Source organism: Ahaetulla prasina, chromosome 6, assembly GCF_028640845.1.
Source record: "Ahaetulla prasina isolate Xishuangbanna chromosome 6, ASM2864084v1, whole genome shotgun sequence".
Taxonomy (NCBI): domain Eukaryota; kingdom Metazoa; phylum Chordata; class Lepidosauria; order Squamata; family Colubridae; genus Ahaetulla; species Ahaetulla prasina.
Window position 1 is genome coordinate 8,573,948 of NC_080544.1, and position 16,864 is coordinate 8,590,811.

The 16,864-nt window shown below is 44.8% G+C and overlaps 1 protein-coding gene across 2 annotated transcripts in view; it reads left to right on the forward strand.

The window, feature by feature from the left end:
• Positions 1-16,864, forward strand: part of LOC131201176 (pulmonary surfactant-associated protein A-like) — a 29,878-nt gene that overhangs the window by 5,692 nt on the left and 7,322 nt on the right. For both annotated transcript variants that reach the window (XM_058188861.1, XM_058188862.1), the window contains exon 4: positions 7,661-7,750. In XM_058188861.1, the coding sequence (XP_058044844.1) occupies positions 7,661-7,750 (90 nt within the window). The remainder of the gene's footprint in view (positions 1-7,660; positions 7,751-16,864) is intronic.

The window sequence follows — 16,864 nt, forward strand, 5'->3', positions numbered from 1 at the left end:
GAATGCATAAAAAATTAACAGAGAAATAGCTAAGATAGAGGGACGGGTACACAATAGGGATGGAAACTTCCAATCCAGTAATCATCTCCAGGATAACAGAGCTGTATCTACCTCCCTTCCCAGGGCCAATTGCTAGAGCCAGATATTAAGGCCTTTATGGAAGGTCCAAGGAGTGGCTCAGATCTCCTCTTGAGGATGATTGTCATGTCCCACTCCTCCTCTGACAGCTGGGTCTGGGAAGTCTGTATCAAGCGTGGCCACGAAGCCTCTGCAGCTTTGCCAAATTCCTGTCAGAGTTCTCAGGGCAGGCAGGAATCCAAAGTGTGACTTCAGCAACCAGATGAGACTTTGCCTAAAGGAATGCCAAAAAGCAGATCCTTTATATAGGCCATGGGGTATGGCTCCATGACTCAGCACTTATCCAGGCCTGCCCCTCCCTTCCTTTTGCTGACGTTGCCTCTCCATTCTCCGGAAGCGGGGATCCGTCCACTGTGTCTTATCGTCCTCAGCTGCTGGCAATTCTAGCTCGTGGCTGGCTTCCTGCTCACACGCTGTAGGAGGGAGGTTTGTTTGCTCAGTCTGTCTGGGCATGGTGCCAGGGCTGGGGGCTGGAGGCATGCCAGGCCATTCTTCTTTACTATCAGTCTCTGGCTCAGATAGCAGGAGATGGGAGGGGCCCGGCTGAGGAGAGGAGGGCGGGAGAGGCACAATAGTGATGATGTTCCAGAGAGTGAGCACCATGGCAGAGAAGGCTCTTTTCCTCGATCCTGCCAGCCAAAATCCCTTGGCCAATGGGTTCTGTAGCATCTCCCTTCTGTCAATGCGAGTGGGGCATCCCTGACATTTTAATTTGGTAATCAAGACCTCCAACCAGTGGTGGGATTCAAATAATTTAACAACAGGTTCTGTGGGCGTGGCTAGGTGGTCGCATGGCCGGGTGGTCATGTGACTGGGTGGGCATGGCTTGGTGGTCATGTGACTGGGTGGGCATGGCCAATTCAACATCACTCACATCAAGGGGTGCCTCGCCTGATCCCTCCCCTCCCAGCCATTCCTTGTCACACCCAGTCTCAGCATATTTATTTATTTATTTATTTATTAAATTTGTATACCGCCCTTCTCCCGAAGGACTAAGGGCGGTTCACAGCCAATAAAACCACAATACATATAATACAAATTAAAAAAACAGTATAAAAAACTAATTTAATATACGGCCTAAAAAGTTTTAAATACAATTAAAAAACCCAATTAAAAGCCCCAATTTAAAACCCCAATTTAAAACTACATTTAAGCTAGTCCTGCACGTCGAAACAGCAACATCTTCAGCTCGCAGTGGAAGGTCCGGAGGTCGGGGAGTTGACGGAGCCCCGGAGGCAACTCATTCCAGATATAGTTCCATATATAGTTCTTTAAAAACCTTGTTCACCTTTGTTCAACTTTATTATCCACATACTATCGATGCACTTTCATGGACCACTGAAAGGAGGAAATGGCTCACATGCTTTGCCCAAGAGTGTGATAGGCAACAGGCTTTTAAGGGGCTGCCAGAAAGAAGTTGGGGGGAGGGAAATGTATTTTCCAAAGCACCAGAAGGCAAAACAAGAAGCAATGGATGGAAACTGAACAACGAGAGAAGCAACCTAAAACTAAGGAGAAACTTCCTGACAGTGAAACTGCTTGTCTCCAGAGGTTCTGGGTACTCGATCACTGGAAGTTTTTTAAAAAAGACTGGACGGCCATTTCTCTGAAATGGCCTAGGTGTCAGGCCTGGAAGCTATTTTGGGAATTGGATGTTTAGGCCTGCCACATTTAGTGCTGTGGGAAACTGGGAGGCGGAATTGTATGGAGCAGGGGTGATATATAGTCATAATAACATTCCTTTCTCAGAGAGTCAAAGCCACTCTGCCCTGCACCTGGAGGGGCGTGACTGGGAGGCGCATTGATTGGACCAATTGGGATGGAGCACTGATTGGACCATTTGATGGACATGTGGGTGCAGGGGAAGGGACTTGGACTTTCTTTTGGGTGGGGAAAACATGGAAGCTTTCAGATTTGGGTTTTCCCAGATGCGCCAAGATGACATCTCTAATAAAATGGAACTTTGAGGAACTTCTAGCCTCGCAGTCTTCTCTCGTTGGGGGTGTTACTTGGAATCCTGACAATAGGATTCCCCCTCAAGGATCCTTCTAAGTGTTATTCTGTAATTCTGACCCCTTTCCCAGGCCCCCTACTCAGATTTTGGCATCCTCAGTTTTTTCTGCCTGAGCAGAGGGTTTGACTAGAAGACCTCCAAAGTCCACTTCAACTCTGTTATTCTGTTATTCCTGAGCTAAATAGTTAAGAACCTCATTGGGATCCTATCTCTTTTGCTCCCTCTGGACCAGGGGTAGTCAACCTTTTTATACCTACCGCCCCCTTTTGTATTTCTGTTAATAGTAAAGTTTTCTAACCGCCCACCGGTTTCACAGTAATGGTGATTTATAAAGTGTATCATCATCTGCGCATGCCTCTCGCGCATCGTGGATTGGGTATGGAGGACGCGGGCACCGGCTACCAGCTCTGCTTGTCTGTTACAGCTGGGTGGTATGGGGGGAGATGTGCGAGCTATTCTGGGGTGAGGCTCTTTTGTTTGCGGTCGCACTATAGCGCCATTTAGTTTCACTTAGGTAACGTGAACTAAACTTATGCATGGGCGATATAAATAGTATATTTTCAGCAATTTAAATTGTCACGGGGAATTTTATGAAAACCTAATGAAAATATTTTTAAATAATGCTATGAAATTTTTTTAAAAAGTCAATTAAATTAAAAAAAAAAGGAAAGTGCTTCAGTATCGGACAAAACCTCTAGCGCCCACCATGAAAGCTGGAACGCCCACTAGTGGGCGGTAGGGACCAGGTTGACTACCACTGCTCTGGACTAATGAGTTAAAAAGCTGCCTCTAGACATTCATTTTAATAAGATTTTTAGAAACCTGCAGTTGAAAGTTCTTTATGTCTCCTTACCCTGAAGACCCAATTTCATCTAATCCCAAACAGATTGTCCTTTTGGCATTTCTCTTGATACTTCTCCAAAATGCACCCCCAAGAAGCCACGTCTCTTTCTCCCTCCCTCCCTCCCTCCCTCCCTCTCTCTCACACACACTCGATTTAAGCAAATTCCCTTGTCTGGGAGGCTTTGCAATCATAGGCTAGAAGAAGGTACCTTGGAGGCCTTATAGTTCAACCTTCTGCTCAAGGCAGAAGACCTCATATATACTTGTGGGTTTGCAGACATCGTGGCCTTGGCTGAAAGAATTGCAGGCAGCAAAGGCCACACATTTCTTTGTCCCGTCGCCCAGGGGTGAAATGCTCCCGGTTTGGACCGGATTGCTCAATCCGGTAGCGATGGTGGCAGTTGGTTCGGAGAACTGGTAGCAAAAATCCCTACCCCCACCCATGCCCAGCTGAGCTGCACGATCATCTGAAGTTTTTTTTTTTTTCTTTTAAAAGCATTTTTCTTTGGCCAAAAAAATGCTTTTAAAAGTAAAAAAAAAAACCTCGGATGATCGTGCGGCTCAGCTGGGATCATCAGAGGCTTTTAAAAGCATATTTTTACAACCTCTTCAGCTGAAAATGCTTTTAAAAGCCTCTGATGATCAGGCAACTCAGCTGAGATTGCCAGAGGAGCCTTTTAAAAGCACTTTTTCTTCGACCAAAGAGGTTGTAGAAAAAATGCTTTTAAAAGTAAAAAAGAAAAGGTTGGCCACGCCCACCCAGTCACATTAATCCCCCCAAGCCATGCCCACAGAACCGATAGTAACAAATTTTACATTTCACCCCTGCCGCTGCCCCATGCGAAGCAGGAGGCCGAAGAGAAACCACCTGGTCTGGTCATACAGCCCTTCATGACGGAGCTCTTCCCGGGGAGCAAAACATGGCTTGGACAAACAGATCCATCCTGAAGATGAGCTCCAGAGCAGAGGTGGTGGCGGCAGAAGGAAGAAAGCAAACTCCAGAGGGGCAGCAGTGGCAAATGGCGAGCTCCAGAGTCGTGGCAGCGGCGGCACTTAAGGAGGGTGGGTGGATGTCCTGGGGCTGCACATGTGCACTGCAGTGGAGCAGCAGTCTCAGCCCCAGTGCAGCATCTCCCCTGAGGGCCGCATGCCCACTTGCTGGCCGGCCCGGAAGCAGCGCATCCCCTGTCATGGGCTGGATGCGGGACCCAAGGTGGAGGGGAAGGCAAGCGGGAAGCAGTTGCCCAGAGGCCCCATGGAAGCCAGGCGCTCCAGGCCCAAAAGGCAAGCAAGCCTCGCTGTGTCCCTCCGAGGCAGCTCTTCGCCCGAGCACAGTGGGTCTCCCTTCCCTGTTGCCAGCATCAGCCTTATCTTCTCGATCTTCCACACGCCTCCACTGGCTTGAATATCATGCCCTTCCAATCTCAATGGGGCAAGCACGTGTCGTGTCCCACTCCTCCGCTGACGGCCGGGTCGGGGAAGTCCGTATCAAACATGCCTCTGCAGCTCTGCCAAAGTCCTATTAGAGTTCTCAAGGCAGGCAGGAGACCAGGAAGTGACTTCAGCAATCCAAGGTAGACTTTGCCTGACTCAGAGAATGCCAGAAAGCAGATCCTTTATATAGGCCATGGGGTGTGGCTCCATGACTCAGCACTTATCCAGGCCTGCCCCTCCCTTCTTTTTGCTGACGTCGCCTCTCAGTTCCCCGGAAGCGAGGATCTCTCCAGCCTCCAGCTGTTGGCAATCCTAGCTCATGACTGGCCTCACATTCTTCAGGCTCACATGCTGTGGGGGAAGAGTTTAGTTGCTCCGTTTGCCTGGGCATGGTGCCAGGATTAGGGGCTGAAGGCACGTCAGGCCCTTCGTCTTGCTCGGCCTGTCCGGGCATGGTGCTAGGGCTGGGGGCTGGGGGCATGCCAGGACATTCTTCCGAACTATCAGCGTCCGGCAGGAGATAAGAGGGGTCCGGCAGGGGGAGCGAGTGAGACACAACAGCACGCAGCTGCCTGTGAAGGTAAAGCTGACAGTGGGCAGCCCTCGGGGAGACGCCACCCTGGAGCGGAGACTACTGCTCCCCTGCAGTGTGCATGTTCAGCCCCGGGACATCTGCCTGCCCTCCCGGAGCACTGCCGCCTGTGGGCACTGGCTCCATTGGGATCTCAAGGGCAGGGCACTGGGGCTTGCAGAGGCACATGGAAAGTCTGAAGCTCCTCAAGGCCTTCGGGACAGATCAGATTGTCCAAGGTTTTGCTCCCATGGAAGGGGTCCGTCATGGAGGGTTGTTCTCCCTCAGCCTCCTACCGCTTCTCAAGACCTGAGAAGTGGTAGGAGGCTGAGGGAGAGAAACTGATTGAGGTGGAGAGAAATGGATTGAAGCTGAGAGAAACAGGAGGCTTTGGAGATGAGCACCCTTCCCAGCCCCATTTCCCTGAGGGACCGCCTGGCCGCGCTTACCTCTGCCTCGAGGCTTCGGCTGCTGGAGCGGGTGGGAGCAGGCCAAGGCAGCTGGGTGAGCCTAGTCTATAGTGACCAGACGTCCCGCTTTTGGTGGGACAGTCCCACTTTTTAATAATTTGTCCCACGTCCCACAGCAATTCCAAAAAGTCCCGATTTTTTTTTTGGCAGCAACGCAAGAGGAGGAGGCGGAGAAGGGGGAGTGGTGGAGAAGGGGGCGCGAGAGGGAGGAGAGATGCCACTTGACTTCATCCGAGAGGAAGAGAAGAGCCGAGAGGAGAGCTGAGGGGAGCCGAGCCTGCCTGGAAGAGCGGAGAAGCAGCAGCCGCTCCTCCTCCTTCAGGCAGGTGGCAAGACTCAGCACGCATGCACAGCCCCCCCCAACCCCCGCCATCCTGTCAATGGTGTCCCGCTTTGCCATCGCTGAAATCTGGTCACTTTAGCCTAGTCTAGGTGAGCAAGGAGAAGTGGAGATCGGCGAAGGAAGGCAGAGACAGCGTGGCTGCCACATGATAGTCTGTGGTGGAAGGCAGGCAGGCTGGCTGGGCCACATGGGAGACAACTAGGCTGGGATTTGGGCCTTGCTTGCAGGCTCACCCAGGTAGATAAGGGCCGCTCAGCTGGGCCACAGGGAGAGCGCTGCGTGGGATGCAGCCATGGCAGAAGGTAGACAAGCTAGCTGACCCACAGAGACCATGTGGTTGAGGCAAGTGAGGGAGCCAGATAGAGAGCAGCAGCAGCTATGCTGGGTTAGTGGGCAAGATGAGGAGTGACTTGGGCGAGGTGGGGCCAGCACAGAATTTTAACAACCGGTTCACCTGAACCGGCCCGAACCACCTGAATCCCACCACTGCCTCCATCACTTGGAAGCAGGAGGGGTGAAAATCATTTGGAACAGAATAAAGGTGGGTGAGACAAATGCTTCGAAATGATCCACCCCTTTGAACTAAAGACGCGGTGGCTCAGGGGCTAGGACGTTGAGCTTGTCGATCGAAAGGTCGGCAGCTCAGCGGTTCGAATCCCTAGTGCTGCCGTGTAACGGGGTGAGCTCCTGTTACTTGTCCCAGCTTCTGCCAACCTAGCAGTTTCGAAAGCACGTAAAAATGCAAGTAGAAAAAATAGGGACCACCTTTGGTGGGAAGGGAACAGCGTTCCGTGCGCCTTTGGCGTTGAGTCATGCCGGCCACATGACCACGGAGACGTCTTTGGACAGCGCTGGCTCTTCGGCTTTGAAACGGAGATGAGCAGCGCCCCCTAGAGTCGGCAACGACTAGCATGTATGTGCGAGGGGAACCTTTACCTTTATGCGAGTTAGTGTACAGATGCAAATCTTGACTGCATGGAGATGTTGGCCTTCTGCAATCCCAAGATGGCCATTGGTTTTGCTCCATAATCTGCCTTTACCTTCCTAACGTGCTCCTGTGGACTTTAAGTTCCATAATTACTGGGGAGGACGTAGCTATTTTTGGATTGGGAGCTGTTCAGAGTTGGTTAAAAGATGGACAGATGTGTCAGCCTCCGGCTAGCTGCTTTTATTGTTTTATTGCTCACAGCTAATTGCTTTATTGCTGTCTTTAGTGCTGGGGTAATGTATTTTTAAATATGGGTTAGCTGCTTTGGCTGCCATAGGTTGGGGGAGGAGGGGGCTAATGCAGAAATGAAACTTATGAAGTCAAAGTCTGTCTGTTATTAACAGCAGCTGCTTGTAATTACTGCAAGTTTAAGTCCCACCAGGCCCAAGGTTGACTCAGCTTTCCATCCTTTATAAGGTAGGTAAAATGAGGACCCAGATTGTTGGGGGCAATAAAAGTTGACTTTGTATATAATATACAAATGGATGAAGACTTGCTTAACACAGTGTAACCCGCCCTGAGTCTTCGGAGAAGGGCGGGGTATAAATTCAAATTAAGAAAAAAAAAGAGAAATAAAACCATCTGAAGATGACCTCACGTGACACCTGAGGGAGACGTGGATTGGACACAACTGCCTGACCTTTGGAGGGAGGAGGGATTTATTTATTTACATCAATAAATAAAAGAAAAGAAGGTTCATAGATATCGTGTACCCCAGGTTTTGAGTTATTAAAGATACATTTATGTTTCTACAGCATAATGAACCGATCAGCCAAAAATCCAGAGTTCTCTATATCCAAAATGTGAAACATGTGCCCAAGAATGTTACACAATTACATCTCTGTTTTCCTTTGAATAGGTCCCCGAGGACCTCCTGGATCAAATGGACCTCGTGGCCCTCAAGGACCAAAGGGCAACCAAGGTGTCAGAGGACCTGCTGGTCCACCAGGTGATAGAGGGCCATCCTTTGTGTGAACCTTTTGAGGGCTCCCAGAGCTAAGCAGATATGCTTTGCCCAATCCAGAATCCCAAACAAAAACTATGAAAGTCCTCCTTTTCCCTTTTAGAGGACGTGGCCATTGAAGGGGTTTAGAAATGCCCCTTATTTTTGAAAACTGCTTTCATCCAGACCAGAGATCTCCAACCTTGGTCCCTTTAAGACTTGTGGACTTCAACTCCCAGAGTCCCTCAGCCAGCAAAGCTGGCTGAGGGACTCTGGGAGTTGAAGTCCACAAGTCTTAAAGGACCTAGGTTGAGACCTCTGCTCTAGAAGTTGTAGTGCTCCATCACTGGAGGCTTTTAAGTAGAGACTGAACAGTCACTTGTTTGAAATGGAATAGGGTCGTCTCCTTGAGCAGAGGATTGGACTGGAAGACCACCAAAGTCCCTTCTAACTGTTATTCTGTTACTCTCTCTGTCTCGCCTCTCTCTCTCTCTCCTCCTCCCTCCTTCTAATACAGTGGTCCCCAACTGGTGGTCCGTGGACCACTGATGGTCCGCGAGAAAATTTTGGTGGTCTGCAGAAAAATTATTTTGGTTGGAGACCCCTGTTCTAGATTGTGTCTCAATTTCTCAGTTTGGCCTAAAGCCCTGGACTTCCTTGGTGGTGTTCTACCGGTCAAATATTAATAACGTCTCATCCAGCTTTGCTTTTCCAGGTTAAGCTTGGTGAAAGGCCATAGCTAGTCAATTAGATAGAGTCTCAACCTTGGTCCTTTAAGACTTGTGGATTTCAACTTCCAGAGTCCCTCAGCCAGCAAAGCTGGCTGAGGGACTCTGGGAGTTGAAGTCCACAAGTCTTAAAGGGACCTAGGTTGGAGACCTCTGCTCTAGAAGTTGTAGTGCTCCATCACTGGAGGCTTTTAAGTAGAGACTGAACAGTCACTTGTTTGAAATGGAATAGGGTCGTCTCCTTGAGCAGAGGATTGGACTGGAAGACCACCAAAGTCCCTTCTAACTGTTATTCTGTTACTCTCTCTCTGTCTCGCTCTCTCTCTCTTTCTCTCTCCCTCCCTCCCTCCCTCCTTCTAATACAGTGGTCCCCAACTGGTGGTCCGTGGACCACTGATGGTCCGCGAGAAAATTTTGGTGGTCTGCAGAAAAATTATTTTGGTTGGAGACCCCTGTTCTAGATTGTGTCTCAATTTCTCAGTTTGGCCTAAAGCCCTGGACTTCCTTGGTGGTGTTCTACCGGTCAAATATTAATAACGTCTCATCCAGCTTTGCTTTTCCAGGTTAAGCTTGGTGAAAGGCCACATAGCTAGTCAATTAGGACAGGAGTCTCCAACCTTGGTCCCTTTAAGACTTGTGGACTTCAACTCCCAGAGTTCCTCAGCCAGCATTGCTGGCTGAAGGACTCTGGGAATTGAAGTCCACAAGTCTTAAAGGGACCAAGGTTGGAGACATCTGATCCAGACGATAATCAGTGCCACTCACTCAATTATCTTCTAGGTATTTTCTTAAATGAAAAGAAGATCAAACTTTCCTTATGTGTTGTTGTGTTGCCTAGGCAGCTGGACGCGACATATTAATTTGGCAATCAAGCTCTTGGAAGCAGAAGGGGAGAGAATCAATAGGAATCCCTTTTACAAAATAAATATGGATGAGACAAACTCCCCGAAATGATTCCTTGAAGCAGAGGCTCAATTATGAGAGTCATTCTACAATAGCCCTCATAATTGGAAATTAGTTTATGTAAGCACTTGACTTCAGGGAGATGTTTGCGAAAGATAGTTCTTGGTTCTGCTTCACAATCCTATCGTCACCTTCTCAACCTGGTGCTTTTAGGTTCAAGTCCCATAATTGCAAAGAGGCATAACTTTTTAAAAATCTAGTATAGCCTTTATTGTCATTGTACATCATGTATACAATGAAATTGGTTAAATTCAGAAAGCAGGATGGAAAATTCCTAGGCTGGTGTAAATACAAGCCAGGGTAGATATCTGAAGTGTTTAGCAAGTGGAATGAGATTGTTAAGGCAAATTCCATTCCATGTAGAATCATATTAGCTTGATTTTCTCCCCCCACCCCACAAAAGTTCCTTAGTTGTAGAAATTTTCCTTCAGAAAGCAATCGGCAATTGAAGTTTGTTAGTCTAAGCATTCTAGAATAGACTAGACCAGACCAGACCAGACCAGACCAGACCAGACCAGACCAGAACAGAACAGAACAGAACAGAACAGAACAGAATAAAAAACAGAATGGGATGGAATGGAGTGGGATTCTTTATTGGCCAAGTGTGACTGGACACACATGGAATTTGTCTTTGGTGCATAAGCTCTCATTGTACACAAAAGCTAAACGTAATAAATAATGATCATAGTCATCATAAAAATATATTCATCATAAATCATAAGGTTTTAACAGATTTAACAGATTAACAGAGTTGGAAGGGACCTTATAGATCATCTAGTACAACCCCCCGCTCAAGCGGGAGACCCTACACCATTTCTGACAAATGGCAGTCCAATCTTTTCTTGAAAGTCTCAAGTGATGAAGCTCCTACAACCTCCAAAGGGAACTTCTGTTCCATTGGTTGATTGTTCTCACTGTCAGAAAGTTCCTCCTCATTTCTTTATTTTATTTATTATTATTTTATTTATTTTCTTTATTTATTTTGTCACAACAGTATATATAAGCATAAGCATGAAGTAACTATATAATATATAAGCATATATATAAGTATGAAATAACTATATAAATTGGATATAATGAAAGGAAACAGTAGGACAGGAACGGTAGGCATGTTTGTGCTCTTATGCACGCCCCTTAAAGACCTCTTAGGAATGGGATGAGGTCAACAGTAGACAGTTTTTGGTTAAAGTTTTGGGGATTTTGAGAAGAGACCACAGAATCTGCTGGTGTGTTCCAAGCATTAATAACTCTGTTACTGAAGTCATATTTTCTGCAATCAAGATTGGAGCGGTTAACATTAAGTTTAAATCTATTTTTTGCTCTTGTATTGTTGTGATTGAAGCTGAAGTAATCCTCAACAGGAAGGACATTGCAATAGATGATTCTATGAGTTAAACATAGATCCTATCGAAGGCGGCGGAGTTCTAAGTTTTCTAAACCCAAGATTTCAAGTCTGGTGGTATAAGATATTTTGTTATATTCAGAGGAGTGGAGAACTCTTCTTGTAAAATATTTCTGGACACGTTCAATTGTATTGATGTCTGAAATGTGGCATGGGTTCCAGACAGTCGAGCTGTATTCAAGTATTGGTCTAGCAAATGTTTTATATGCTCTGGTTAGTAGTGTAGTGTTTTTGGAGAAGAAGCTACGCAAGATTAGGTTAACAACTCTTAATGCCTTTTTTGTGATGTAGTTGTAGTGGGCTTTGGCACTTAGATCATTGGATATGAAAACTCCAAGGTCTTTGACTGGGTGGGGGTCATCTGTAAGGTAATGTCCATCGAGTTTGTATTTAATGTTTGGATTCTTTTTTCCAATGTGTAAGACAGAGCATTTGCTGGTTGAGATTTGGAGTTGCCAGGTTTTAGACCATTCTGACACAAAGTCAAGGTCTTTTTGAAGAGTAGCTGTATTGTTGGTGGTGTTAAATAGTTTGACATCATCAGCGAAAAGAATACAATTACTTTTAATATGGTCACAGAGATCATTAATGTATAATATGAAGAGTGTTGGTCCAAGAACACTGCCTTGGGGAACGCCGCTATTGACAGGAACAGGATTTGATAGGGCACTGCCTATTTTGACCACTTGTTGTCTGTTTGACAGGAAAGTTGTTATCCAATTGTGGAGGGGTCCGGAGATGCCGTAGAATTTTAGTTTTAGGAGAAGTTTGTCATGTACCACTGAGTCAAAAGCTTTACAGAAGTCTATTTATATTGCACCTATTGTTTTGCCTTGATCAAGATTTGTAGTCCATATGTTTTTGCAGTGAAGAAGTTGTAAGTTACATGATAATTTTTTTCTGAAACCAAATAGAATAGAATAGAATAGAATAGAATTTTTATTGGCCAAGTGTGATTGGACACACAAGGAATTTGTTTTGGTGCATATGCTCTCAGTGTACATAAAAGAAAAGATACGCTCATCAAGGTACAACATTTACAACACAATTGATGGTCAATATATCAATATAAATCATAAGGATTGCCAGCAACAAGTTATAGTCATACAGTCATAAGTGGAAAGAGATTGGTGATGGGAACGATGAGAAGATTAATAGTAGTGCAGATTCAGTAAATAGTCTGACAGTGTTGAGGGAATTATTTGTTTAGCAGAGTGATGGCCTTCAGGAAAAAACTCTTCTTGTGTCTAGTTGTTGTGGTGTGCAGTGCTCTATAGCGTCATTTTGAGGGTAGGGGTTGAAACAATTTATGTCCAGGATGCGAGGGATCTGCAAATATTTTTACGGCCCTCTTCTTGATTCGTGCAGTATACAGGTCCTCAATGAAAGGCAGGTTGGTAGCAATTATTTTTTCTGCAGTTCTAATTATCCTCTGAAGTCTGTGTTTTTCTTGTTGGGTTGCAGAACCGAACCAGACAGTTATAGAGGTGCAAATGACAGACTCAATAATTCCTCTGTAGAATTGGATCAGCAGCTCCTTGGGCAGTTTGAGCTTACTGAGTTGGCGCAGAAAGAACATTCTTTGTTGTCCTTTTTTAATGATGTTTTTGATGTTAGCTGTCCATTTGAGATCTTGCGATATGATAGAACCCAGAAATTTGAAGGTTTCTACTGTTGATACTGTGTTGTCAAGTATTGTGAGAGGTGGAAGTATGGAAGGGTTTTTCCTAAAGTCTACCACCATTTCTACGGTTTTGAGTGTGTTCAGTTCCAGATTGTTTTGGTTGCACCACAAGGCTAGTAGTTTGATCTCTCGTCTATATGCGGATTCGTCATTGTCTCGAATGAGACCGATCACTGTTGTGTCATCTGCAAACTTCAGTAGCTTAACAGATGGATCATTGGAGATGCAGTCATTGGTATACAGAGAGAAGAGAAGTGGGGAGAGCACACAGCCTTGGGGGGCCCTTGTGCTAATTGTACAGGTATTTGATGTGATCTTGCTTAGCTTCACCTGCTGCTTCCTGTTTGTTAGGAAGCTTGTGATCCACTTACAAGTCTGTTCCTGTACCTGTAGTTGGTTTAGCTTAGTTAGAAGAATGTCTGGAATGATGGTATTGAATGCTGAACTAAAGTCTACAAAAAGGACCCTTGCATAGGTCTTTGGAGACTTAAGATGTTGTAGGATGTAGTGCAGAGCCATATTAGCAGCATCATCTGTTGATCTATTTGCTCGGTATGCAAATTGCAAGGGTCTAACAGCGGATCCGTGATGGTTTTCAGGTAGGAAAGCACTAGCCTTTCAAAGGTTTTCATGACTACAGATGTTAAAGCAACTGGTCTGTAGTCATTCAGTTCCTTGATGGTGGGCTTCTTCGGCACTGGGATGATGGTAGAGCGTTTGAAGCAAGAAGGAACATAACACATCTCTAGTGATTTATTGAAAATATGGGTGAAGATGGAGGCCAATTGGTCAGCACAGACTTTTAAGCAAGAAGGAGTTATCTTGTCTGGGCCTGGAGCTTTTCCTGGCTTTTGTCTGTGAAATAGGTCCTGCACTTCCTTTTCTGTGATCACTAGGGGTTGTGAACCCAATGAAATGGGGTCAGTTGTAGGAGGCTTGGCTGTTGTTGGTGTGTCTGAGATGGGGGTTGTGGAGATAGGTGGCTGTAGTTTCCTTTCAAACCTGCAGTAAAACTCATTCAGGTCATCTGCCAGTTGTTGATTACCTTCAGCCTGGGAAGGAGGTTTGCCATAGCAGGTGATATTTTTAAGAGCTTTCCACATGTTTGCTGGTTCATTTGCTGAAAATTGATTCTTTAGCTTTTCAGAGTAGCTTCTTTTTGCTGCTCTTATCTCCCTTGTTAGTGCATTTCTGGCCTGATTGTACAGCATTTTATCACCTTTTCTGTAGGCTTCCTCTTTGGAATGTCGTAGCTGCTTAAGTTTAGGTGTAAACCAAGGTTTGTTATTACTGTGTATTCGCAAGTTCCTTGTAGGTACACATAGATCTTCACAGAAGCTGACATATGATGTTACAGTATCTGTGAGTTCATCCAGGTCTGCAGAGGTATCTTTAAAAATATTCCAATCAGTGCAGTCAAAACATGCCTGTAGCTTTAATTCTGATTCCTCCGTCCAGGTTTTCACTGATTTAATTATTGGTTTTGTGGCTTTAAGCAGGTACAAGGTGAATCATGCAATGATCAGAGTGTCCTACAGCTGCAATTGTTTATTAGAGAGTAGATTGTTTGTTTTTAGGTGGAGGGTAATGGATTGGTTGATGATAGATTCCATAACTTTACAGGTGACACAGCATAGAGAGATTGGTCTGTAATTTTCAACTAGGCTGGGATCTCCTTTTTTGAAGATAGGAATGACCGTGGCTAGAGACCAAAGTTTGGGAAGGGAACCGGTCGTAAAGGCTTTTTCAGAGATTATGCTTAGGGGTTCTGCTATATTAGTGGAAAGCTTTTTTAAGAAGTATGCACATAGTCCATAGAGAGGGATGGTTTCAGTTTGCGAAGAGCTTTTTCAACATTTTCTTCAGTGAAATCTATATGTGTTAGGTAGAATCTCTCCTTTGTCAGTTTCCATCCATTATTCCTTGTCTGACCTTCAGGAGCTTTGGAAAACAGCTTGATCCCTTCCTGTCTGTGGCAGCCCCTCAAGTATTGGAAGACAGCTATCATGTCTCCCCTGGTCCTTCTCTTCACTAGACTAGCCATGCCCAGTTCCTGCAACCGTTCATCGTATGTCTTAGCCTTCTGTCCCCTAATCATCCTGGTTGCTCTCCTCTGCACTTTTTCTAGAGTCTCAACCTCTTTTTTGGAGTGTGGTGACCAAAACTGGATGTAGTATGCTAGGTGTGGTCTTACTAAGGCTTTATAGAGCGGTATTAACACCTCACTTGATCTTGATTGTATCCCTCTGTTAATGCAATTTAGGATTGCATTGGCTTTTTTGGCTGCCACTGCACACTGCTGGCTCATATTTAGCTGATTGTCCGCTAAGACTCCGAGATCCCTCTCACAGTCATTGTTATTAAGCCTGGTTTCCACCAATTTATATGTGCACTTTTGGCTTTTCTTACCTAAGTGTAGGACTTCATTTTTCTCTACATTGAATTTCATTTTGTTAGCTAGGGGCCCAGTGTTCAAGTCTGTCAAGATCCATCTGCATCTTGAGCCTATCTTCTAGGGTATCGGCTATTCCTGCCATCTTAGTATCATCTGCAAATTTGCTGAGTTCCTCTTCTATTCCCTCATCCGAGTCATTTAAGATACAACACTTAGTGATAGAATCAACATAAATTGTACCAGGAAACTAAATAAAGCAATATAAAGATACAAGCAACAAAGTTATAGTCATATCTAGAAAAGGAGATAGGTAATAGGAAAGATGAGAAGAATAATATTAATACAGTCTTACTAAATAGTTTGACAGTGTTTTGGGAATTAGTTCTTTAGCAGTTCTTTTAACAAGCAGAAACCTACTTGTCAGTTAATTTAAACCATGAATGTATTGGGTTTAAATCTTAATTTTGTCTTTAATTGAATTGTTCATTTTAGTTTTCTTACTTCTTGCATTTATTGTCTCTTCTTTCTTCCCTGTAGACATCTACATTAAATCATTATGTAGAAACAGCAAAACTACAGGCTTTTTTTCCTCATTGAAATACATGACACTTGCTATATGAGTGTAACATATGCTCACTGGTATATAGCCCAGAGAATTCCCAAAAGAGAAAAGAGAAAATTGCCAGCATGAACCATAATGAAACCACTTCGAACTCTGAAATTTTGTCCATCTGCAATGCAAATCTTTCCCAGATCTCAGGCTGAGCGAGGCCATAAATTCTAAACCACAGGCGTGCTGTGAAATGCAAAATCATGACTCGGATTTCAACTGTAGAATATTAATTATTTGATGTATTGCCCCCTGAGGAAATGCTGATGAATAGGAAGGCTAATTCTTACTCAATTGGTTAATCTTGCATAAAGTAAATGTTTGCAATATCCTAAATTCACCAGCCTTTCCTATGTAAAGTCGGCCGCTAGAGGGAACCATTAACCTTCAAACTAAAATACACCTGCTCTCAACTCTGTTTAAGTAAGAGTTGAAAAAAACAATATATATATATTTGTTTTCTGAGGTTTTCGCAGGTGTTTGTATGTAGGTCTTTGATTATTCGGGTTTTCTCCCACGTAAATAGTCCTTACTATTCGCCTCGTGAATTTTCCTCATTTCTTCTAATTGCTGTTTATGTCCCACCACAAGCCTGTGTAAACGAGGCATTACGAACTCTAGCTGACCAAATCATGGAGGCTGAAGCCAAACACCCTGATTCACTGGCCATTGTTTTGGGAGATCTAAACAAGGCAAACTTAAGGAAAGAACTACCAAAATACTTTCAGCATGTCAATTGTCCCACCAGAGGCAAGAATACTCTAGACCACTGCTACACAACACTAAAAGATGCCTATCAGTCTTTACCACGTGCAGCTGTAGGACACTCTGATCATTGCATGATTCACCTTGTACCTGCTTACAGGCAAAGACTTAAAGCCATAAAACCAATAATTAAATCAGTGAAAACCTGGACGGAGGAATCAGAATTAAAGCTACAGGCATGTTTTGACTGCACTGATTGGAATAGTTTTAAAGATACCTCTGCAGACCTGGATGAACTCACAGATACTGTAACATCATATGTCAGCTTCTGTGAAGACCTATGTGTACCTACAAGGAACTTGCGAATACACAGTAATAACAAACCTTGGTTTACACCTAAACTTAAGCAGCTACGACATTCCAAAGAGGAAGCCTACAGAAAAGGTGATAAAATGCTGTACAATCAGGCCAGAAATGCACTAACAAGGGAGATAAGAGCAGCAAAAAGAAGCTACTCTGAAAAGCTAAAGAATCAATTTTCAGCAAATGAACCAGCAAACATGTGGAAAACTCTTAAAAATATCACCGGCTATGGCAAACCTCCTTCCCAGGCTGAAGGTAATCAACAACTGG